This window comes from Cyanistes caeruleus, chromosome 1 (genome assembly GCF_971803275.1).
Source record: "Cyanistes caeruleus chromosome 1, bCyaCae1.hap1.1, whole genome shotgun sequence".
Taxonomy (NCBI): Eukaryota; Metazoa; Chordata; class Aves; order Passeriformes; family Paridae; genus Cyanistes; species Cyanistes caeruleus.
Window position 1 is genome coordinate 100,438,257 of NC_141701.1, and position 23,794 is coordinate 100,462,050.

Here is a 23,794-nt window from a genome sequence, read left to right on the forward strand (position 1 = left end):
AGAAATTACCGACTAGTTCAACCACAAAAAGTGGAAGGTGGTAGGAGCAGGTGATTCCACTCTAGGAGGTGCAGAGGCACTCAGCTGTCAGCTTGGCCCACTCTCAAGGGAGGTGTGCAGCCTTCCAGGAGCCTGGATCTGGGACATTTCTGAGAAGCTCTAAAACCTACACAAACACAGACTATTACCCACTATTAGTGTTCCATGTGGGAGCCAGTGAAAGAGCTGGCACCACTCTGGGAAGCATTAGGAGGGACTAAGGAGCCCTGGGAGAGATAGTAAAGGGCCCTGGAGTTCAAGTAGCTTCTTCATGAATCCCCCTGGCCAAAGGAGAGGGACTTGAAATTTGCAGAAAAATCTGGAAGGTCAACAGATGGCTAGAGCAATGGTGTAGGATCAGGGTTTTGGTTACACAGACTCACAGGACTTAGCTTTTCCAAACCTAGTTTACTGGGGGATGATAGCATCCATTTGACAAAGAAGGAAAAAAGTATCTTTAGTGCCATTACTGGACCTTGCGCTCACCAAGAAGAAGGAGGTGGTGGGGAATGCAGTGCTTCAAGGTAGCCTTGGCTGCAGTGAACAGGAGATGGTGTTTATGACCCTGAGGATAGCAAGGGGGGGCACACAGAAAGCTCACTGCCCTGGACTTCAGAAGAGCAGACTTTAGCTTCTCCAAGGACCTCTTTTGTAGAGTTTAATTGGCTAGAGCTCTGGAAAGCAGAAGGGCTCAAGAATGCTGACTGAATTTCAAGGATCACCTCCTCCAAGCATGGGAGCAAGGTACCTCAACCAGGTGGAGATTGGGAAAAAGCATTAGGAGGCCTCTAATGGATAAGGAGCTGCTGTGTAAACTCAAAGCGAAAAAAGAAGATTTCAGAAAGTGGAAACAAGGACAGAGAGCCTGAAAAGAGTGGGAAAACTGTATCAGAAGCTAGGGGCCAGGTTAGAGAAGCCAAGGCCTAGTTAGAATTGTGTCTGGACAGAGATATTAAGGATAACAGGAAGGGCCTCCATTGACACATTGCAAGCAAGAGAAAGACTGAGCTAATGTGGGCCCTTTCCAGAAGGAAAAGGGAGACCTGACTACCCTGGACAAAGAGAAGGCTGGGGTTCCCAAGAACTTCTGTGCCTCTGTCTTCAATGGCAAGTGCTCCAGCCACGCCACCCAAGTCATGAAAGGCAGATGCAGGGACTGGGAGGATGAAGACCCTGAGTCACCTGTAGGAAAGGACCAGGTTTGAAGTTTGTGTACAAGTGTACAAGTGGACCTGATAAGGCTCATCCATGGGTCCTCAGGGAGCTGGCAGACAAAGTTGTTGAGCCACTTAAAATTTCTTAAGCCATTTCTTAAAAATAATGGCAGTCAGATGAAGTCCCTGATGATGGGAAAAAGAGAAATGTAACCCCCATTTTTAAAAAGGGGAAAGCGAAAGACCTGGGGTATGACTGACCAGTCAGTTTCACCTCTGTGCCAGGCAAGGTCACGGAGCAGGTTCTACTGGAAACTATGCTAAGGCACCTGGCCAACAAAGAGATGACTGGTAACAGCCAAAATGGTTTTACAAGGGGGGAAAACATGTCCAACAAATCTGCTGACCTTCCATGACAGGGCTACAGCATTGGTGGACAGAGGCAGAGGAACTGACATTGCCTAGCTGGACTAAACGCAAAATGTTTCACATTCCTGCAAAACATCCTTGTCTCCAGATTGGACAAGCAGGGATTTGATGGATGGACTGCTCTGTGGATAAAGCTGCATATCCACACACCAACAGCTGTGGTCAATGGCCACACATGGAGACCTGTGATGAGTGGTGTCCCTCAGAGATTGTTACTGGAGCTCTTCAATATCTTTACTGACAACATGGACAGGGGGACCAAGTGCACCTTCGGCAGATTTTCTGACAATACCAAGCCCTGTAGTGCAGTAGACACCATGGAGGGAAGGGATAATAACACCCAGGGGCCAATGCAAACCTCATGAAGTTCAACAAAGTGTAAAGTTCTACACCTGGGTCATGGCAATTCCAGACACACCAATGGGTTGGTCATCAGAGACATGATTGAGAGTAGCCCTGCTAAGAAAGACAGGGGGTGGCAGGTGCTGAAAACCTCCACATGAGCCAGCTGTGTGTGCTCACAGCCCAGAAAGCAAATCAAATCCTGGGCTGCATCACCAGGAGCGTGGGTCAAAGGAGGTGATTCTGCCCCTCTTCTCTGCTCATGGGAGATCCCACCTGAAGCACTGTGCACGGTTCTGGTGTCTTCAACATAAGAAGGACATGGAGCTGTTGGAGCAAGTCCAAAGGAGGCCACAAAGCTGGTAAGGGCTCCTCCCCTATGAACACAGGTTGAGAAGGTTGGAGCTGTTCAGTCTGGAGAAGGTTGCATGGAGACCTGATGGCAACCTTCCAGTATCTGAAAGTAACCTACAGGGAAGAGAGAGACTCCTTATCAGGAACTGCAACAACAGGACAAGGAGTTGTGGGTACACACTGAAAGAGGGAAAATTGAGGTTAAATATTAGGAAGGATTTTTTTACTGCAAGCGTGGTGAGACACTGGAACAGACTGCCCAGGGAAGCTGTCGATGCCCCATCCCTGGCAGTGTTCAAGGCCAGGTTGGATAAGGCCTTGAGCAACCGGGTCTAGCGGGAAGTGCCCCTACCCATGGCAGGTGGGGTTGGTTCTAGATGATCTAGATGATTGGTCCATTACAACCTCTTAATATTTTGTGAATCTATGAAATAGTAAACTGTCTTTTGGAACCTCAACTTCTACAGCTCTGAGCTGCAAACAAAAAGAACCCCTCTCTCCCAGGTTATTTCTTCAGAAATGATTAATTAGGAGGTTTCCTGTGCCCTTTATCAGGATATACGATGCAAAACAGAAACACAATTTTGAAACACACAGTTTTCCTTTTTCTTTTTTTCTTTAGACAGTTGGCCTCCCCAAGCCCTATTCCCACACCTACTGCAGAGGAAAGACATCACGCAGGTGTCCAGAGTAAGAGCTCTCATGGCAGAAATGAAAGGTACTTTTCTTCCAGCTGTTTGTAACATTTCACAGACATCTCTGGTTGTGTCTGGTAAAACCCTGACACCATGATAGATTACTATCTCCCTAAGCTCCCACATGGTGAAGCTTGTGCTGTTAACTACTAAGGCAGACTTGCATTTCTGCAGCACAGCCAACTTATTATTGTTTCATTGTGCTGGTCCTGTTTTCCCTTCATAAGAACTTTCAAGAAAATTTATGGCTACAGTGGGGGATGAATCTTGCCATGGTTTCATTACACTGTGTTAGACTGTAGGAATGAGCTAGGTGTTTTGTTAGAACTCACCAAGAAGGAACTGAAAAACTACACTGGATGCTGAAGCAGCAAACCCAAAATCCAGTTCCACACCAACATTTTACTCTACAGGCATAGTAAGAGCAGACCAAGAATCCCATCAAGAAGAAGTACACTTCTGCCCCTTGGGAATTCATCTTACTCAGCTGAACAAGGCATAAAGAGTGGTCTTGCTGGCATTCCAGTATCTTTGAGTCACTGCTGGGGACCAGAAAGATATGGTTTGAGCTTATGGCTAAGGGCAGCACTGCAGACACATTGTACTGTAGAAAGAAATTCAGAGTGTATGTTCAAGAGAAAGTTCTTTGCCTGAACTATTAAGCTGCATAATAATGCAATTGTGTTGAACAACAGCCTATAAAATATTCAGTGGATATCTCTTTCACTGACCTGATAAAAATGTAAAGCTTGGGGCTCAGAGCTTCACTGTGACATCTCAACATTTTCCACTAGGAAGCTGATGAAAACTAGTATCAAACAGCAAGTGCTGTCATTACAGCATTCAGAAAAAAACCAAAAAAAAAACCCAAAAGAAAACATGATAAAGACTGCTACGACAGCAAATCTCTGCTGGGCAAAGAAAAAGAGAAAAAAAAAAATACAGCAAAATAGTTGTTTATTCTACACTTTAAATAAAAAGAGCAATTACACCACCAGCAAAAAGGCTTCTCTATACTACAGTGCAAACTAGGATTTAAAAACATAGCCTGCAAATCTCCTCCATCACTCCAACACTGAAGGACCTCACTGAGGCTTTGTTTCAGGCAATCCACATGCAACAAAGCCAGATTCAAGTTTACCATGAGTCCTCAGCAAAGAGCGTGCTAATATCAAAAACTGAGTGCTGGCTCAGTTTAGGATTCTGTTCTGAAGCTTTGAGTTGGGCTTTACAACCAGCAAGACTGCGTTTAGACAAAGGCTAAGAGAAAAGTGAAGTGGATGTGCCTCCTTGGTCTGCTACCACTGGCTGTCCAGTTTAGCCCAAGAGCCACAACATATTAATATGCATTATGTATAACGTATGCATAATAAAAAATTATTTGCATGTTTTTGCAAATAAACTCCAATTTCAACTGATTCTTCCAGGAATTTTAAAGCTGTTGCCCATTTCAATCTAACCATGGTATACATGTAGAGGTTCCTTTCAGTAAGACGTGGAAGGCTTAAGCTGGTTTCTATTCGTGGCTACTAGTTGCATCTTCATGGAACATCACACTCCCAAAAAGGCATAGGTCTCTGCACAAGGTCCCTCTGAATCAACCAAAAATAAGGTTGAATAGAACAGGGGAAAGAAAGATTTAAGTTCCATGTAAGTCAAGCCCAAAGTCATCTAAGATGATGAACGTTACCTCTCTGAAGAGGACAAAAATAACACAAGCAGGTCAGTAACTGTGCCTTAACTGAACTTTTTAATGGGGATGGATACAATTAATACATTGTAAGCCAGTTAACAATCTTCATTGAATTCTTAGTATTTTAGTGAATAAATTAACAGTCAGCTGAACAAAACATAATCTCAAGGAAGGAATAAAGATATTACAAGTCCCTTAAGGAGCTCTTCCACTGCTAGTTGCTGTCATCATCAATACAACACCCAAAAACTGTATTGCTATGATTCTTCTGTTTCTCCAAATGCCTCAACTGCAGTACCTGCAGTATTTCCATTACTAACTCATTTAATGACTTATACTCCATTATCAGATGGGCAGCGCTTTGGTAGAGGCGTGGCAAACGATTCTTTGCTTTCTGTCAGTGCTCGTGGCTGATGGACAAAAACACTGAACCTGACACCCTGGTTTGCTGCTGCCCTCACAAACCCACTATTTGCAGTCATGGTGATGGCTTTTAAAGTGTCTCCTGTCCCAAAAATGGCTAGAGAGCGGCTGTTGATTTTTGAGCTAGCCACTAGTCCTAAGGCACGGTCAGAAGGCTGATCTGGGACCACATTAATTCTTTCAACAAGCAATGCAGCTCGCTCTTTCTCCCCAGGTCCTCCCAGTGTTTCCAAGATGGACTGAAAATCTCTGACAGCAGATTCACAGGCAAAGAGCTCTTTTCCCTCCATGAATTCCTTCAGCTGAGGCAGGACTCTCTCCCTTCTTTCTTGGGCTGCTTGCTCTGTCAGCACTTTTTCTTTGAAGACAAAGTAGCAGCCACCATAGCTCAGCGCAGAGACGTAGGTTATTAAGGTAGTGATGTCCAAATTAACTCTATTGCAGACGCTTACTTTGATCTGGGTAGGGAAAGCAATGCTGGCCACTAAATTCTCCCGGTCTACTCTGGTCACCTGCAGGAGCTCAGGGCCTTCTTCATCTGATTCACTGGTGTTAAGATGCTCGTTTTCTGCAGATGGTTCTACCAGTGAGTTCACAGCAACAACGTCCCCTCTCACAGATATTCCCATCTCCTTGAGCCTCTCTGCCATAGGACTGGACACACTGTTGTAGAATGCAAAGATGATGTGGGGATTGCTGTACTCCACTGGCTGCTGACGGCTTGCTTGCAGGAAGTCCTCTGCCTGCTCAATGACGCTTTTGTCACCATACTGGCCTCTTCCCAGCCAGATGTTATGCAGGGCCTCAGCTTTACGACCGATGGCCTTCACCCACGTGTGACCTCCGTTTGCAACGACATCTACCACCAGTGTCTGTTTGTCTCCAAACCTGTCCTCGTAAGCAAAGACATGGAGGACACTGACAACATCCTCCAGGTTCTCTGCTGACTGAATAATGGCTTGGAGGTGGGTAAGGTTTGTACTCTGCAGATGGGATTCTTTAATGGCCACTTTCCCTGCCTCCACCTTGTGTAAGAAATTTAGCTCAGCCTTCAGTTTGCTACATAGCTTTGCCCCACCTTCTATTCTCCTTTTCTGGGACTTGGAAAGGGCTTCTGCTCTCTTAATCAAGTCTTTGGCAACAGCAATTCTTTCACAAAGCAGCGACTGCACAGACATGTTGGAAACATTATTCCTGTCAAGTGAGAACAAAGGAGAAGATTGTTATTGCATGGCCAAGAATAAAGACAGTCAAAAGAGTTCTTTCTAACAGTATACACTCCAGCCTTCCAGTAGACTTCAGTGTAACAGCTACTATAATGCACAAGCAACTGGAACCTCAACACAAAGTCCCGGTGTTGAGTTCAATTACTTTCGTTCACCTTTAGCAATCCAACCTACAGCCTCAAAAGACCCCAGTTCTCAGCTAGGGAGCACTCAAGTCTACACACAGACTTTGCACACTTGTGGTTTCCTTCCACCTGCCACATAAGAGACTCAGCCAGTCACTTAGAGGGATATTAACTCTCACAGCTCATTTGCAAAAGCTGCCATCCAGAGCAAAATTAGCAATACAGTAAATGCCATAAGCAAATCCTGCCTCTCCCTCTCATCACACCCCTAAAATTAAAAGCTATCCACCATGCTTACATACACCCAGCTTTCAACCTGCACTGTTCAACTCAGTGCATGAACCCCTCAGAGGGTGGTGAAGCACTGGGACACACTGCCCAGAGAAGCTGTGGATGCCACATCCCTTAAGTGGTCAGGGTCACAGTCAGGTTAGATGGGGCTTGGAGCAACTAGGTCTAGTAAAAGGCACCACAGTAAACGGTCTCTCAGCCCACAGCACTGCGGTTGGAACTAGATGACCTTTAATGTCCCTTCCAACCCAAACCATTGCATGTTTCTATTACACAGCCTCATGAAGGACTATGATCCATAATATGCTAAAGTTGCTATGTTTTCTAATTCTGCTAAGAGGTTCACTGGATTGCATCAGATAAATCTATTCCTTCACATCTGTATTACTTTAGTAGACCTTCCTTAAGGAAAGCATTGTAAGAATTTCTTTATCAAATACGTGCTTTGAAGATGTAGTATTCATACTACACCAAACAATAGCATATTAAAAACAGTAACAACTATGAATAGTGAAATTAATAAATTTTGACTCCTGACTACAAGGCAGTACACTGTAATTCTTCCTATAATTCTTACCGAACCCGCATGTTTAAGTAAACTGGTATCAAAGGACAAGATAAATGTAACTCCAACTGAAAAGGAGAAACAGGCTACAGCCTGGTCCTACAACAGGCTCTGCCAGTGCAACTCAGTGGCCTGCCTTCAGACAGTGGGAACTTCCCCGGCCCTACATCCAAGTGGAAACACGGCCAGCATTAAGTGATACTGATCTGGTTCACATCCAGCATCAGCAACATCTCCTCCTGCTTCTTCACATGCCTTCCTGATGCCTTCGACACGACTTACCAAACCTCTTCAACGAGGAGGCCAGAAAAATCAGCCTTTCCACCTCGAAGTCTTTGCCACTGCCACAAGCTTATCCTTGCATGTAACGCAATGACTTAAACCTCACGATTAGTAATTGGGCACCTGTCCCAGCAGCTGCGACTCCTACACACCCACACGCTTCAAAACACAGCGTAAATCAAGGGTTGCAGTGACAATAAAAACACAGACGCAACTAGTTTTTCAGAACAAGAACTGCGCGGTGGCGCCACTATCAACCACAAGGTCACACACAGTCCCTTGCCTTCGCCTCAGGGCCCGATCTCCCCTGGGCGGGGACCGCCGGCGCCGGCCGCCCCTCCCGCCCGCGGCCCGGCCCGGCCCGGCTCTCTCCTCCCGCCGCTCCGCCCTCACGTGCTCGCCCCGCCGGGGAGGCCGCGCCGCCATCTCGGGTGAGGGCACGGCGCCCTCAGCGCTCACCTCAGCCCGGCTCGGCTGCCCGGCCGCCCCCGGCCTCACCCTCCGCCCGCACGCCGGTTCCGGCGGAGCGGGCGGGTGCGAAAAGCCGCCCCTCGTCCCTCCCGTTCTCCCCGTCCCCCAGTCACTGCCGGGACGCGATGTGCTCGGGCCCGCCTCGCCTCTCCGGGGCTCCCGGCTCCGCTTCCTCCCCCGGGGCCGCCGCCTTCCGCCAGCCCCCGCAGCCCGTACTCACAGCTCCCCGGCCACAGCCCTCGCCCCAGGCTGGCGTGGCGTGTCCGCGGCTCGGCCCAGCCCGGCACCTCCCCCGGGGCCGCCGGGCGGGGACAGCAGCACCACCCGCCTCGCTCCGCCGGCCGCAGCCCGCCCGGCCTGGCTCCGCTCCCCGGCGCGCCCGCGGGTTATCGCGAAAACCTTCACGGGCGAAATGCATTACACCAGGTCAGACGCAATCTCAGAATATTCTGAGTTGGAAGGAACTCACATGGACCAGGAGTTGTGTCCAACTCCTGCCCCTGCCCAGGACAGCCCCAAGAGTCACACCGTGTGCCTGAGTGTTGTCTAAAAACCACTTGAGCTGTGTCAGGCTTGGGGCTGGGGAGCCTGTTCCAGTGCCCAACCACCCTCTCTGTGAAGTACTTTTTTCTTGTCCAACCTAAAACTCCCCTGACACAGCTCTAGACCACTGCCTCGGTCCTACCCACTGGTCACCACAGAGATCAGTGTCTGCCCCTCCTCTTCCCCTCCAGGAAGTTGTAAGTGCCACGAGGCTTGGGCTCGGTCTCCTGCAGGATGAACAGACCGAGGGACCGTAGCTGCTCCTCGTACAGCTTTCCATCAAGACCCTTCACCATCTTTGCCCCACTTTGGATGCTCTCAAGCTTTATATCTTGTGTGGTGCTCAAAACAGCACACAATATTCATTGTAAGGCTGCAGTAGCACAGAGTAATGGGAACAGACACAGGCCAGAGACAAATTAGGACTTTTAATTTCATTGGAGAAGTAACAGCAGCCTCCATGCATGTTGGATCATGTTGGTTATGTGCAGGCTGGGTCCATTACATTTAGACAAGAAAAAAGGGCTGTACTAAATCATTCTGTGAATATGTGAGCAAGTGCCCCCAACATTTACCCCATATTGCTGCCTGCCTCCATGCAGCAGACAGAGCTGTGGTGCCACTCGTCTCCATGCAGCAATACTCCCTTACAGTATGGGAGAGACTTGGCCTCTGATTGCCAGTTCTTGCAGGGAGGGATGATCTCTACTTGTCTGAATGATTACACAAGATCTGGAAAGCAACAGTAAGCCAAAGCAAGTTGTAAGGGGCTTACTGCACCTGTATGTCCTTTACTGTGGGTGACAGCACACTAGAACAGGCTGCCAAGAGAGGTTGTGGGGTCTCCCCCACTGGAGCTATTTAAGAACCATCTAAACACAGTCCTGTGCCCTCTGCTCTGAGATGATCCTGCTTGAGAAGGGAGGTTGGACCAGATGTCAACCTGACCCATTCCATGATTCTGTGACTTAAAGTAATAACTTCATTAAATGAAGTTACTGTTCTCAGATCCCAATCCCATATGTTAAATAAAGCCCAATTATCATATGTGTCACACTATCCTGAGGACCTTGGAGATCCTCTTCCAGGATAAGCAAATCAACCTTACATGCTTCAAGTGATGAGTGTCTTTTGCTTCTTTCAGATAACGGCATTAGAAGGAACAAGTTAAATTACACAAAGTTGTAATTCATAGTAAGCTGAAGTAATCAAGCCTGAATTTGTCATTTCTCACAAAGGAACAGTGTTTGTCATTGCACCTTGACCCCTTTATGCAGTTTCTACAAAATATATTAAAAAAAGCTAATCTCATGCAACTAAAGGATGCACTTCTTAAAAATTAGCACAATCACCATATAATTTGGTAGTCCACTGCACCAGTACTGCTCGCTCCTGAAGTGATTTTATTTAAGAAATATATTTTCAAGTTAAAAATATTATTTCCTTAAAATTTAAATGGAAAAATGTTACTTAGTTCTCTGCAATTTAAAGATTTCCCTTTAAATAGTAAATAACATTTAGCTACTATTCTAGACATGCAGTTAAAAAAAATCCCTGCACTTAAAACACTACCACCTTCCTCATCAGAGAAACATAATATCAAGGTCTATCTGACTACCACTGAGAAAATTATCCAATACTCTAAATAAATCCTGAATTCAAAATATTATGCATTTTGTTTCCAAATTACACCAAGTGCCATGAACTCTGATTCACTGTAGGGTGCAAGTATTACCAAGGAGTATTGGGACTTAGTTCTTAACAGTGTAAAAATAGTCACCAGCTTGGCTCATCAAAGTTAAAACCACTGGCAGTAGACCACACAGACCTACTCATACCCTTTAACACAAAACAAGGAGCAGTTTACCATAGTTTGAAACTCACTCTAGTTTCAACTATCATTCATACAGTGTTCTTTACTCATCAACTGTTTCTATTAGCAGAGGAAACTAAACCACTGCAGTCAATTTCTGAAGTACCTACACACATTTTTGCATGTAGAAAATTCTTGAATATTTATACAGCATTAAAAAACTATGTGTGCATAAATATTCTAAATCAAAGATGCAGCAATATAAAGCATTCAGTTTCAGATCTGCGTTGTTTTATTTTTCTCTAGAATAAGAATCAGAGCACGGCCTGGTTTTCAGAGTAAAATACTCAAAAAGTGATCTGGCAGAACTCTTAATGAACCTTCTGGACAGAGCTTTTATTTCTGACATTAGGAAATAAAACTTCATTTATGGCATGCTTCAGAAATTCTTATTCACCTGATGACAACATAAACCATCAGAAGACAGACAGAAACCACAGGTCAATCAGCTTATACACTACCTTCTACTTGTATTCTGTATTTTCTTCATTAGTTATGGCTGGCTGACATGGGGCCTGCCCACTTGCTTCCCTACATCCTTAGCCATATGCACAAGCAGACTGACCCAGCTACCACTCCCAGTTCATTATCAACATTTTAACAATCAGATTGCTTAAAAAATATAAAATCTGAAAACAGTAACTTAAATGGCGGCAGACCAGATCATTTCTGCTGGAAAAAAAGAAAAGAAAAAGGTATATTTATCTCATTTCTTTTGTGGTAAATGTAGGTCTTTATAACTTGAATGACTCTACACATGTAACAAATGTATTGATACATTCACACAATGACATCTGTAACAGTTATGGTGCACAAATTAAATGCTCCTTTCATTACATCTTTAGAATTATCTTGCAAGTTGGAAAATACTTTAGCACAATTCAAGGGATAAAGTAATTACATTACATACTCTCATTCTGTTTTGTAAATCCCACTGATTTTTATTGAAGGTGATAAATGCATTTAGTTTTCAGTAAGAGTTACTACTTCTACTCTTCCTAACAATATTTGAAGACTGAAAAAGTGTAATTTCTAGGGCCAAGAAAATAACTCAAGTAAAACAAGTTATTGTGACACAAAGACCAGGAGGGTCAAAAGCAGAGAGGCTCAATCAGATCACAGTGCACACCTGAAATTTCCTGCCCCTTTGTCAAAGTACATGATTTTTTGCACCACATAAAACTATTTCTGGAGATTAATTAACATTTAAACAATATTCCAAAGTGAAAAAATTATCCTGTCACTCAACATTTAAATCTTTAGAAGAAGGCTGGACATAAGTTCATCTTGTATGTATATGAAAAACTATTTCCTCAACAATAAGGATACTGAAAACTAAGCTTTATGTAGATAAAAAAGCTAGAATTGAAAAGACACACAGACACCTTCCCCCAAAACAATGGCCTTTGATTTTATTCTTTAGCCTTTTTCAAGCTGTCACTATAACTTTACATTTTGTACAGTATTTTGTGTATCAAGGGAAAGAATTATCTTTAACAAGATTCCATGTATTACAATATCAAGGACCGTTGTATTTGCACCCATGATGTTTAAAAAATCTCTCAGACAAACCATGTAGAAATAAGTATGCAAAAACTGCAAAGAAAAACATTTAAGTAGCCAAAATTAAAAAGACCTTTGTGTGGACCACACAGTCTACCTCAGTTTCTACTAGGCTATTGCAGCCAAGTAGTCCTTAACCTCAGTTGGAGTGAGCCTCCTAAAACCAGCTTCATTACAGATGCCAACTTCAATATTGTCTTCTGTCATTTGCCCTTCAAAGCTCTCCTATTAAAAAAAAAAATATAGTTCAGCGAATCACATCAGTGAAGACATAAGAAACTTCTTTCTTAAATACTTTGCTAACCTTTAGTGTTAAGATAGCTGTATGAATGGCATCTTCAAGCTCCAAATCTTCATTGTATCTGTAAACAGACATTAATTTATTTCAGGACAAAAACCTCTACAAACTTTAATAATCCCAGAGTCTCTGAAATCCCCAAAACTATTAAAATCTTTTTGTTTCTCATACAAATATTATTTGTAAGCAGAGTGGCATTAATAGTCAAAGTTATTATTTGTTTATTAAAAAATCCCTACTTTTCCTACTGACACTGCTAACATGGCTGCAAATCTGCTAAATATAATGTTTACTGCACTCAAGTAACACTACATAAACACAAAAGTTGGAGTTTAAATAAAACAAATTTCCCGTGCACATAGAAACAAGTACACTGGAAGCATCACACCTTCGGTATTTTAAAACTTTCTTCTTACAATTTAAAAAGAGGGCATTTTTTTAAATCTGGCTATTTTATAGGAAACCCAAACAGAACACAGTATCCTTTCAGTTATCAAATACATTACCTTTTCTCAAGAAATGTCTTCCCATTGACGTAATTTTTTCCCATTGCTGTTGCTTTCCAGGCAAAATAAGCTCCCTGTAAAAGCAACAATCTATTGATTGAATTGTTTTGTGTAACTCAGTGAAATACTATGTATTCAATTACTTGGTAAAAAAGTACAGAAGCAATTATGAAAATACTGAGTGTTCTGAGACTACAGGAGACAATTTTGGATCATATTGAAACTAATTTTATATAGAAATATATGCTGTGAAAACTGTACAAACGTGTATTGAGCCCCACTTATTTTCATTCTCCCGCTACTTTGAAAGATGCATTTAGTAAGTCATTAGCATAGTTTTGATTTGGGATTCCTTAAACAGAAATAGTATCTTTGTCTTTGAGAAAGTGTACATTCAAATCCTTATTGAGGCTCACCCCACATATTCTTCTTTTTGAAGATAAAGTAATGTGACTTGTTGCAAATCAGACATCTGATTTATGTTCACTATTACAAAGATACTAGTCATTGCTTCTATTCCCTCCTCTGGCATGAAGACCATCAGCCGTTCTATGCCTCAATCGAACTGCCTTGAACAAGTCATCTGCATTTTGCTTTTTACACTGGAGCACCAGGTAATTCAAACCACTGGAAGTTGCAATGATCACTACAATAACCTCATTTTTTCATCTGAAGGACTGCACCTCATACATGCATCAAAGGGTAGTTTTTCTGAATTGCAGTGCAAACCCAGCAAATAAACTCATTTAAATTAACCACCATCATTAAATACCAAAGCACGTGTGCTACATTTCACAATGCAACAGGTTTTGCCTTAACTCCCATTTAGTTAGGAGCAGTATAAACAGTCAATTTCTTTTTTCCAAGTAGCTGTTGCAGAATGCCATTTTTGCTGGCATTATCAACTAGGTGGGAAGGTATGGAAAGGGATCATCTCCCTCACAAACAGCTGCCATCCCACAAGCAGTACAGGAACATGTAAGCAGAGAATGAGGCAGGCTTGCTCCATTCAAAATGATCAGTCAATGATCCATTTTGACTGCTGAAATTATCTCTCATTCTAGCTCTGTATTATTATTCTCATCGCAGAAAGTATTTCATGAGCACGTGCAAAGTTTCACATGTCTTATCAGAGCAGCAAAACTTAAAGTGTGAGGTACTTACAGATGGATCTGACTGAAATAAATACGGCCGCCCTTCATTCCAGCCGCATATTAGCAGTGATACACCAAAGGGACGAACACCACTACAGGCAAACAAAACACAATAAATTATCCAGTCAAAGTCAAAGGTGACTAATTATTTGGATGTGTTCGTCTTCTCCCCAGACCAGGGCTGTAATGAGGACAAGTCAACCAACAGAACAAAACCAAAAGTGTCCTGCCTTGGCTGACATGTTTTTGTGAAAGATATTCATAAGACCCATTCTCACCCGCTCCCAGCCAGTGCTCCTCCCACTGACATACTTTCTGTGCACATTCTCCACTGCAAAACTGCCTTTTCCACAAAAACTCCAATCACTGGCTAGCTGTTACTCATTACATTTAAACAACACAATCTTTCTAAGCAACTCCTCAATTCCAGCACGTACCCAGACTGCGTGTACTCCTGCATCACAGAAGCAATTCTCTGTACTAGCTGAGCTGTTGGAATGGGCTCGTGATAAACCAAGTAATACTGCTGGGCCAGCTTCCGAGCTCTGTGCACAAGTACTCTGAAAACAAGAACAAAAGTACTATGTCAAAAAAATATTCCAACTAGAACTGAAAACTCATAGTAATAATTATCTATTCAGGAGTTCTACGTCTGGCATAACATCAATGTAAGAACACAAGACCGTGCTGAGTTATCTTTATCAACCGAGTAATTGCTGAAATATTTAAAGTAAGGTTGAATTACACTGCTTTCATTCTTTAGATACAAGATTATTTGACAAGTTAATGAATATATTAAGGGAAAACTGCAAGTGAATGTGATTTACAGTGCAATACAGTATTTTAACACACATCTAGAAAGAAACAGCTAATTGCTACCTGTTACTTAAACTTTTTGTATGAATATGCATCTAAATGGAGATAAAACAAATTGTTTTAATACCTGTAATCTGGACCCATACCACTGTACACTAAACCTATGTGTTTGGTAATTGGCTCTACTTTGTGGACACTCCTTTCATCATACAGAATGGATTTCTGCTTCTTCTCAGTTGCCAACACCACTCCATTTGCAGCTGGAAAAAGAACAAAAAGTTTCTTTAAAAATTAAGCAAAAATTAGCAGTCAAAACAGTAAATAAGCTTATTAAACTGTAAAAAAAATTCTTCCTCTCTTTTTAAAAGCCGTTCAAGCTTACTATCAGGTTAAAGAGAGATACTTTGATGAATACACCTAACACATTATTTCTTTTTTTAAATAACCATATCATAATTCCATTCTAAAGATTCTGTATAACATAAATAATTGAGCAATCCAAGTAAATTTTTTGTGTTATTTCTATATATAAGGACAGGAACACTCAAAAAACCCTCAGTACCAAACATCTACTTACACCAGCTGAATGTCTCCAAAATCACCCATAAAAAGTACCCCAGGAAACATTAAACCTTTTAAAACATGTGAAAATCCACTGAAAGAGTAACAAAGTATGTAACAGAAAGAAAAAGAAGGATCCAATCCAAAGAACCGATACAAAGTACATGACCCAAACTGGTTTAGTTCTCTCAGAAAACAATCAAAATCCTAAATCTGTCAGTAAAGTATTTTTAGGACATACCTTTAATCCCAACTGATGGAGCTCCTGCAGCTACTGCAGCCAAAGCATATTCAATCTGAACAAGCTTTCCAGAAGGACTAAAAAGGAAGATGCAAAATAAAGTTTTCCACTCAGTGGGAAAAATCTTCAGGGTATGTTACGACTTTCCATTGAAATTACATTGTATGTGTGGTTTCTGAAAGCTTTCAAGACACTAACACTCACTGCTGAAAGGAACCAGCAAAACACAGCTATGTTTTTTGAATGACAAGCACATGAGGTTAATGGCACAAGACAGCAACAACTCCCATTCCAGTCCCCAGTATTCCTGCATTTTGTTTTAACCACCCACGTTATTCTGGTAAGGGATGCAGAATCATCAGAATAGAGATACAGGTGTCAAGCAAAATAAATTACAAAGTAACTTATTCAGAAGGAGGGTGGTGCAGGGGGTCCATTCTCCATTGCTAGAAAAAGGACACCAGAGACAGCCACTCACTGGGCAAGTGATTTTGTAAGTGGATCTATTCTCTAGGCTGTATTTCAGACAGGCTGCTTTAATAGTTGCAGAAGTAAAATAGGATATTATGTAACTCTTAGTGCTTAGATGAAGAAAACAAAGCAAGCAGTAATCAATCAGTGCAGTCATTTATACACTGAGGAAACAGGGTATAAGGCTGACAAAGTAGTAATTCTTGTTTTTCCACTACAGAATATAACAAATCAGAACAATAATTCCAAGCACATAGTGCTTCTTTAAAATACAAAAAGTTTGAAACTCCCTTAGGAAACAATTTCTGAAAGCTAATAAAGAATTCAATCTACTTGAGCAGAATGAGCATGTTGGGCTGCTTCCATCCATTAAGAACATTCTTTTCATCATTTTAGGTTGCAAACTGCTTCATTTGCTCAACTGCAACAAGCCTTCAGCAATCCCTTTTGCAATTACACAGCGTGACCACTGAGATTAAGGGGACACTTCACCACGAGCAGCATAAAGGTCCTTGTGTTGGTTTTTCTTTTTTCTATATGCAGCATAGGTCTGAATACTTTAATATTTTCAAAAAATGAATGGAAGGTAATTTCCCTCACTCTGAATTAATCTTCAGTCTAGGTATTAGTGCAACACCCCACCAGACACCACTCCAATAGCAGATTCACTCTGTGCATGCCATCATTCCACATTCAGGCTGTGCACAACACCAAGTGCAAGGAGAGCAGCAACTGACAAGTGTAGCAGAAAGGAATACAAACTATTTTAAAACTCATCTGCTTCATTCATTCCCGCATCTGCAAAGTTTGTTCTGAAGCAAGCCCTCAGGATACCACAGCTCAGCTATCATCACACATTTCCAATTAGCTCAGAATCACAGAATTACTCCCCAGTCTATAGTGTGTATGTGGTGACCCCGAGTTTGCTAAGCCAGGCACTCGCTGTAAGGCATTACAAGTGTCGAGACAGACTTTAACGTGGTCCTACAGCAGCTCTGTCTCACAGCAACGAGAAGACACAAGCGGCGCCCGCACTGGGGCGCGAGGTCAGCGACAGGCACCAGGCGGGACGCAGGACCCTCCCGACCGCCCTTCGGGAAGCCTCTGGGCAGCTGCGTGTCCCCCTCGGGCGCCTGATCCCCGCCGCTCTCCCCACGCCCGTCACTCCTATCCAGATCCAGCCCCCGCTGCCCCCCAGCGCTCGCAGGCCCAATGACTCTGCAAAGCGCCCCCTCGGTCCTGCCTTGCCGCCGCCGGCAGGGCGCTCCGCTCAGGCTGCGCGCCGTTCTCCCGCTGGCCCGGCAGCCCGCCCGCCTCTGCCCCTGAGCCCACAGCCGCCCCTGCCCCAGCACCTGAAGGTGGTGAGGGAGAAGCTGTAGCCGCGCTCCGCCATTTTGGCACCAGCCCCTGCGCTCCCCGCGCCGGTTCCTCAGCGCAGGCGCGGACGCTGCTCCCGCTCCCGGAGAGAAGGCACAGCGAGAGCGCTGATTGGCAGGGAGGTGGCCAGCTCCTGAGCGTGCCGGGATGTGGTTGGCGGAGAGGCGAGCCGTGAGGCATGCTGGGAGTATGAGTCCTCCATTCGCCCCCACCACCCCGCCTTCCCTGTAACTAGCGCATGCTGGGAGTTGGAGTCCTGGTCCCGCCTCTCTGCAATGTCCTGACAGGCTGTGGGCACTCGGTTTCCCAGAAGGCTCAGGAACAGAGACACCTCCCCCCGAGGGTTCGGTGGGGCCGTGTGGGGGTTATGGCTGTGCTCGTGCTGGTCCGCTCTCCGCTGCTGCGGCTTCGCGCTTTGCTCCAGCGCTGCTGGGGGCGGCTGGAGCGCGGCCTCTGGCCGGGTGTCTTCGGAGGCCAGAGCCCGCCCTGGGGTAGGTCCCGGCCTCTTCTCCGCCCAGCTGAAGGAACTGGACGCGTTACTGTGTCTCCTGCCTTGGGAAGGGTTTGGAATAGATGATCTCAGAGGTCCCTTCCAACGCCACCCATTCTGTGAGAGGGCGGCGTTGGGGCTGAGAGACTCGTCTTACCTATGAAGGGCGGAGGGAGGGAGGGTGCTGGGGCAGGAGAGCGCGGCCCGGGGGTCAGTGAGGGAGCGGGGCGGGGGCGCTGCTCTGGCCTTGCTTCGGGGGTGACGGCAGCATCCGTGTTGTGTTTCCTCGGGCGCACGTAGGTGGGGCTTGGCTCTGAAGAATCTATTTCTCACAGAATCACAGATTATGTTGAGCTGGAAGGGGTACACAAGGATTATCAAGTCCAACTCAGCCCTGCACAGGTCACCCCAGGAGTCACACCATGTGTCTGAGAGCATTGTCCAGATGCTTCCTGAACTCTGTCAGGCTTGGTGTTTTCTCCACTGCCCTGGGGAGCCTGTTCAGTGCCCACCCACCCTCTGGGGGAAGAACTTTTTCCTAATATCTAACCTAGACCTCCCTTGACTCAGCTTCATGCTATTCTCTCGAGTCCTGTCACCACAGAGAAGAGATCAATGCCTGCCTCTCTGCTTTCCCTCATGAGGAAGTTGTAGACTGTGATGAAGTCTCTCCTCAATCTCCTCCAAGCTGAACAGATGAAATTACCTCAGCTGCTTCTTGTATGGCTTCCTCTCCAGGCCCTTTACCATCTTTGTGGCCCTCCTTTGAATGCTCTGTAAGAGCTTTATATCCTTTTTATGTTGTGGTGCCCAAAACTGCACACAGTACTCAAGGGGAGGTTGCGCCAGTACAGAGTGGGACAATCATCGCCTCTTTTCCTTTCTCCTGCAGGCCCAGCCCTAGCTGTGCAAGGTCCAGCTCTTGTTCCACAAGGGATAAATGACGCTGGCGAGAGCAGCGCTGAGGCGCCAAGCCTGCTGGAGAGCATCGTGTGGATGGCGGCGCCCAAGCAGAGGCGCACCATCGAGGTGAACCGCTGCAGGCGGAGGAATCCCAGGAAGCTCATAGAAATAAAGGTAAGCAGCAAAGCCCTTGTTCTGGAGAATCATTGCAGAGGGAAGTACTGACTGTAAAAGCTCTCTGGACTTTGCTTATAAATAAGTAAGCTTAAAAGATACTGTAATCTTTAAAATCCTTTGTAACAAGTGCATTCACTTTGTGTGACAGCAGTCTGAGGTTAAACAAACAGTGACGCTTGAGGTGCAAGCCAACAAAATGTGAATTTTGGCTGAACAGATAAGGTAAATGGAAAAGGCCTACGTTATCTGTGCATCTCATCAAGTCTACAGGTCTTTAGTCTTCCAAACATAATTAGGCATAATGACTTAGGCTGTTCTTAGTGGTAAGCATTTGACATAGTAGCACATTACAGAAAAGTTACATAGAAGAATACATTTTGAAATGATAGGTGAATTTCTCTAATTTAACATTTTTATTTGTAGTAGTTCTGTGTTTCTTTTTTTGCTGCTGTTCAAATTACAAAATTTCCCGTTTTCCACTGTCATTTTAGAGGAACATAGATGTTTGTCCTGAATGTGGAAACTTGAAGCAGAAACACGTGCTTTGTGGCTATTGTTACGCAAAGGTCAAAGAAGAAACTCGACTGATACGGATGGAAATGCACAAGAAAGAAGGAGGACCGTTTAATGCTCCAACTGTAGAGACTGTTGTCCTTTATGAAGGAGAAAAACCCACAGAAGAAGATGAAGGCAAGAGGATCATTGAAAGAGCCAGGAAGCGTCCATCTTGGTTTGTTCAAAATTGATGCTGTAGAATTAAGGGTAGCAAAAGCAGTTGCTGCAGGGAGAGAATTAATGATTTTCAAGAATATTTTTCTCATTCAATCAGTGTGAACAGAACTCCTGTACTTTTGGGAAGCCTGCTTCAATTTTGTGTCATGCTGTATGATTTTACAGTCAAGTGTTGTTCCTCTGGCATGCAGTGGGAAATGCTTCGCAGTGATGCATCACAGCAGTCAACAGAGAGAAATGAGGATCTGCCTTGGATTTGGATATCTACGTACCATACCCTGAACAATTTGTGTACTAATGTTTTGCGCTGGTTTTGTAAATAACATCTTTTAAATTCATGGATGTACAATAAAGTTTAAGTGTCCCAGGGAAATTTGCTTTCTGAATTTGGCTGCTGCTCTTTTGGAGAGGAAAGAAATGTTTAAAAGTCGTATTGATTAGAAACAAAGGATATTTAGAAGGAAAGATGCAGTTACTTGGTTATTACCTTTGTGTGGATCTCTCCACAATGTTGCTGTTTGAGATAATTGGTGGTAGTCCTAGGTTTGAGTAAAATAGTGCTTGCCATGTAGTATTTGCATTTTTTCTGCACTGGATGAAGGTTGAGTGTTCCTTACTGTTAGTATACAAGATAATTTTCTATCTTAAAGGGATGTGGAAAGCCTGTTTCCCCCCCTGCCCCCCCCAACACACACTTGAGTAAAAATACAAATTGAAATGTAATGACTGGAAATCTGTAAATGTGACGGGGTCAAAGCTATCACTTTGCAGCTGTTCAGTAGTCTGGGTGGTCAGCGTGGAAAACCACAAACAACCACGGTGCCTTCAACAAAAGTCCTGGGCAGAGAGGGGGCAGCTCTGCCTCCACTCTCCAATGGTGCACTTCAGAGGTGCAGTTGCAGCACCTGCCTGGATTTTCACTTTGGTTTTAGCCACATAGCAGCAGCATCACTGCATTAGGGGTTTAAGAAGTTTTTAAGTTTTTGCTTGGGATTTCAGTATACACACACTAATCTTTGGTATTGTGGCTCAGGCACACTAGTAGCTATTTGCTGCCAAAAAATGCAAACCTGCTTCAACCATCTCTCAGAATCACAGAATCGCTAGGTTGGAAGAGACCTTCCAGATCATCGAGTCTGACCCAGCCCTAACACCATGTCAACTAAACCATGGAACCAGGTGCCACATCCAGTCTTCTTTCAAACACATCCAGGGATGGTGACTCCACCGCCTCTCTGGGCAAACCATTCCAGTACTTTATCACTCCTTCTGTCAAAACCTTTTTCCTAATATCCATCCTAAATTTCCCTTGGCACAGCTTAAGACTGTGTCCTCTCGCTCCATCAGTTGCTGCCTGGAAAAAGAGACCGACCCCAACCTGCCTACAGCCACCTTTCAGGCAGTTGTAGAGAGGGGCTAAGGTCACCTCTGAGTCTCTGGTTCTCCAGGCTAAACAACCCCAGTTCCCTCAGCCATTCCTCACAGGGCTTGTGTTCAAGCCCCTCACCAGCCTCGTTGCCTCCTCTGGAGGTGCTCAAGTATCTCAAGGTCCTTCCTGAACTGAGGGCCCAGAACTGGACACAGCACTCCAGGTGTGGCCTCACCAGTGCCAAGTGCAGGAGAAGAATGACCTCCCTGCTCCTGCTGGCCACACTATTCCTGATCCAGGCCAGGGGCCATTGGCCCTCTGGGCCACCAGGGCACACTGCTGGCTCATGTCCAGCTGGCTGTCACCAGTACCCCCAGGTCCCCTTCTGCCTGGGCACTGTCCAGCCACACTGTCCCCAGCCTATGACATTGCAGGGGATTATTGTGGCCAAAATGCAGGACTTGGTACTTGGACTTGTTAAACTTCATCCCTCTGAACTCTGCCCATCCATCCAACTGTTCCAGGTCTCCCTGCAAAGCCCTCCCACCTTCCAACAGATCAACACTCCCAGCTTAGTGTCATCCACAAATTTACTAATGAAAGACTCAATACCTTCATCCATGTCATCAATAAAGATATTGATCAGAACTGGCCCCAGCACAGAGCTCTGAGTGACACCACTGGTGACGGGCCCCCAGCTGGATGCAGCACCGTTCACCACCACTCTCTGGGCCCAACCACCCAACCAGTTCCTAACCCAGCACAGAGTGCTCCTGTCCAAGCCATGGGCTGCCAGCTTTTCCAGGAGTGTGCTGTGGGAGACAGTGTCAAAGGCCTTGCTGAAGTCCAAATAGACAACACCCACAAGTGGGTCACCGGTCATAAAAGGAGATCAGGTTGGTCAAACACAACTTACCCCTTCTAAGCCCGTGCTGGCTGGCTCTGACACCCTGGCCATCCTGTAAGTGCTGTGTCATGACACTCAGTACAAACTGCTCCATCACCTTACCGGGTACTGAGGTCAGGCTCACTGGCCTGTAATTACCAGGATCCTCCTTCCAGCCCTTTTTGTGAATGGGCATCACATTGGCCAGCTTCCAGTCATCTGGAACCTCCCCAGTGAGCCAGGACTGCTGGTAAATGATGGAGAGCGGTTTCACAAGCTCATCTGCCAGCTCCCTCATCACCCTGGGGTGGATCCCATCTGGGCCCATAGATTCATGAACATCCAGCAGCTCAGCAGTTCTCTGACTGCCTCCTCCTGGATAACAGGGGACCGTTCTGCTTCCTGCTACCGTCCTCCAGCCCAGGAGGACAGTTTTCCTGAGGACAAGCCATCTTCCCACTAAAGATTGAGGCAAAGAAGGCGTTAAGCACCTCCACCTTCTCCTCATCTGCAGTTACTAAGTTCCTTCCTGCATTCAGTAGAAAACAGAGGCTGGTCTTACCCTTCCTTTTGCCGTTAATATATTTGTAAAATATTTTTTATTATCCTTTACAAAAGTTGCCAAATTAAGTTTGAACTGAACTTTGGCCTCTTTAATTTTTTTCCTACATGCCCCAGCAATACACTTCCTGAGAGAACTGACCCTCCTTCCAGAGATGATACATCTTGTTCTTATTCCTAAATTCCTTCAAAACCTAGTTGCCCATCCAGGCTGAATATTTGCCTCGTTGACTCATCTTTTGGCACACAGGGACAGTCTGTTCCTGTGCCCTCAAGATCTCTGTTTTAAGCATGCCCACCTTTCCTGGACTCCTTTGTTTTTAAGGGCTGCTTCCCAAGGAACTCTCTGAGCAAGCCTCCTAAATAGCAGTAAAGACTAAAGCAAGACCGAAGTCTGCCCTCTGGAAGTCCAATGTAAAAGATCATATTGATGTTCCTCCTGATTTCACCAAATATCGAGAACTCTACAATTTCATGATCACTGTGCCCCAAGTGGCTTCCAACCACCACATCTCCCACCAGCCCATCTCTATTTGCAAACAACAGGTCTAACATAATCCCTCCCCTGGTGGGCTCACCCACCAGCTGTGACAAAAAGTTGTCCTCCACACACTCTAAGAACTTCCTGAACTGTCTCTTTTCTGCTGTGTTAAGTTCCCAGCAGATGTCTGGCAGGTAGAAGTCACCCACAAAAACAAAGGCTGGTGATCCTGAGACATTCTCCAGCTGACTATAGGATAAGTTGTCTCCTCTTCTTCCTGCTTGGGTGGATGATAACAGACTCCCAGGAGGATGTCACCCTTGTTGGCCTTCCCTTTAATTCTTACCCACAGGCATTCAACTTCATTGTCATTAGTTTCAATACCCATGGCGTCAAAAGCCTCCCTAATATAAAGGGTCACCCCTCCACCTCGTCCCCTTTCCTGTCTCTTCTGAAGAGCTTGTAGCCATCCAGTGCAGTGCTCCAGCTATGTGAGTTGTCTCATTACGTTTCCATGATGGCAACTGCATCGTAGTTCTGCTGCTGCACCCTGGCCACCAACTCCTCTTGATTGTTACCCATTCTGTGTGCATTATTGCACTTGCACCTCAGCTGGGCTATTGATTTCACCCCCAACCCAGGCTTACCACATTTAGGCCGTCCTCCAGACGGCCCAGCTGCATCCCCATCCCCCTTCAAATCT

General features: G+C 44.9%; 3 protein-coding genes across 7 annotated transcripts; 1 reads left to right on the plus strand and 2 right to left on the minus strand.

The window, feature by feature from the left end:
• Positions 1-4,744: 4,744 nt before the first annotated feature.
• C1H7orf25 (chromosome 1 C7orf25 homolog) lies at positions 4,745-8,818 on the minus strand. Of its 5 annotated transcripts, none has more exons than XM_023919521.2 (2): positions 8,559-8,818; positions 4,745-6,323 (listed from the first exon to the last, which is right to left on the minus strand). In XM_023919521.2, coding segments are annotated over exons 1-2 (1,287 nt in total). In that variant the 5' UTR covers positions 8,561-8,818; the 3' UTR covers positions 4,745-5,038. The 5 variants fall into 5 exon arrangements, with proteins under 5 accessions (XP_023775289.2, XP_086701016.1, XP_086700992.1 ...); XM_086844890.1 differs by having other exon boundaries at positions 8,730-8,790; XM_086844866.1 differs by lacking the exon at positions 8,559-8,818 and adding an exon at positions 8,310-8,438.
• A 1,896-nt stretch (positions 8,819-10,714) lies between these two features.
• PSMA2 (proteasome 20S subunit alpha 2) lies at positions 10,715-17,655 on the minus strand. The gene is made up of 8 exons (XM_086844906.1): positions 17,468-17,655; positions 15,645-15,721; positions 14,970-15,102; positions 14,464-14,586; positions 14,037-14,118; positions 12,873-12,946; positions 12,373-12,430; positions 10,715-12,293 (listed from the first exon to the last, which is right to left on the minus strand). Exons 1-8 carry the CDS (start codon positions 17,506-17,508, stop codon positions 12,177-12,179), a joined length of 705 nt encoding a protein of 234 aa, XP_086701032.1. The 5' UTR covers positions 17,509-17,655; the 3' UTR covers positions 10,715-12,176.
• A 3-nt stretch (positions 17,656-17,658) lies between these two features.
• On the plus strand, positions 17,659-20,167 carry MRPL32 (mitochondrial ribosomal protein L32). The gene is made up of 3 exons (XM_023946677.2): positions 17,659-17,983; positions 18,875-19,059; positions 19,554-20,167. The coding sequence occupies exons 1-3, from the start codon at positions 17,731-17,733 to the stop codon at positions 19,806-19,808; spliced, it is 693 nt and encodes a 230-aa protein (XP_023802445.2). The 5' UTR covers positions 17,659-17,730; the 3' UTR covers positions 19,809-20,167.
• The last annotated feature ends 3,627 nt before the right edge of the window (positions 20,168-23,794 follow it).

Excerpts from the sequence above, each read along its gene's own strand:
- MRPL32 (XM_023946677.2), top strand. The coding sequence starts at position 17,731 with ATGCTGGGAGTTGGAGTCCTGGTCCCGCCTCTCTGCAATGTCCTGACA. Across the intron at positions 17,984-18,874 it reads AGGCCAGAGCCCGCCCTGGG|GCCCAGCCCTAGCTGTGCAA; the intron begins GTAGGTCCCGGC and ends TTTCTCCTGCAG. Across the intron at positions 19,060-19,553 it reads GGAAGCTCATAGAAATAAAG|AGGAACATAGATGTTTGTCC; the intron begins GTAAGCAGCAAA and ends CTGTCATTTTAG.
- PSMA2 (XM_086844906.1), bottom strand. The coding sequence starts at position 17,508 with ATGGCGGAGCGCGGCTACAGCTTCTCCCTCACCACCTTCAG. Across the intron at positions 14,587-14,969 it reads GGTATGGGTCCAGATTACAG|AGTACTTGTGCACAGAGCTC; the intron begins GTATTAAAACAA and ends TCTTGTTTTCAG. Across the intron at positions 12,431-12,872 it reads AAGACATTTCTTGAGAAAAG|ATACAATGAAGATTTGGAGC; the intron begins GTAATGTATTTG and ends GTCTGTTTACAG.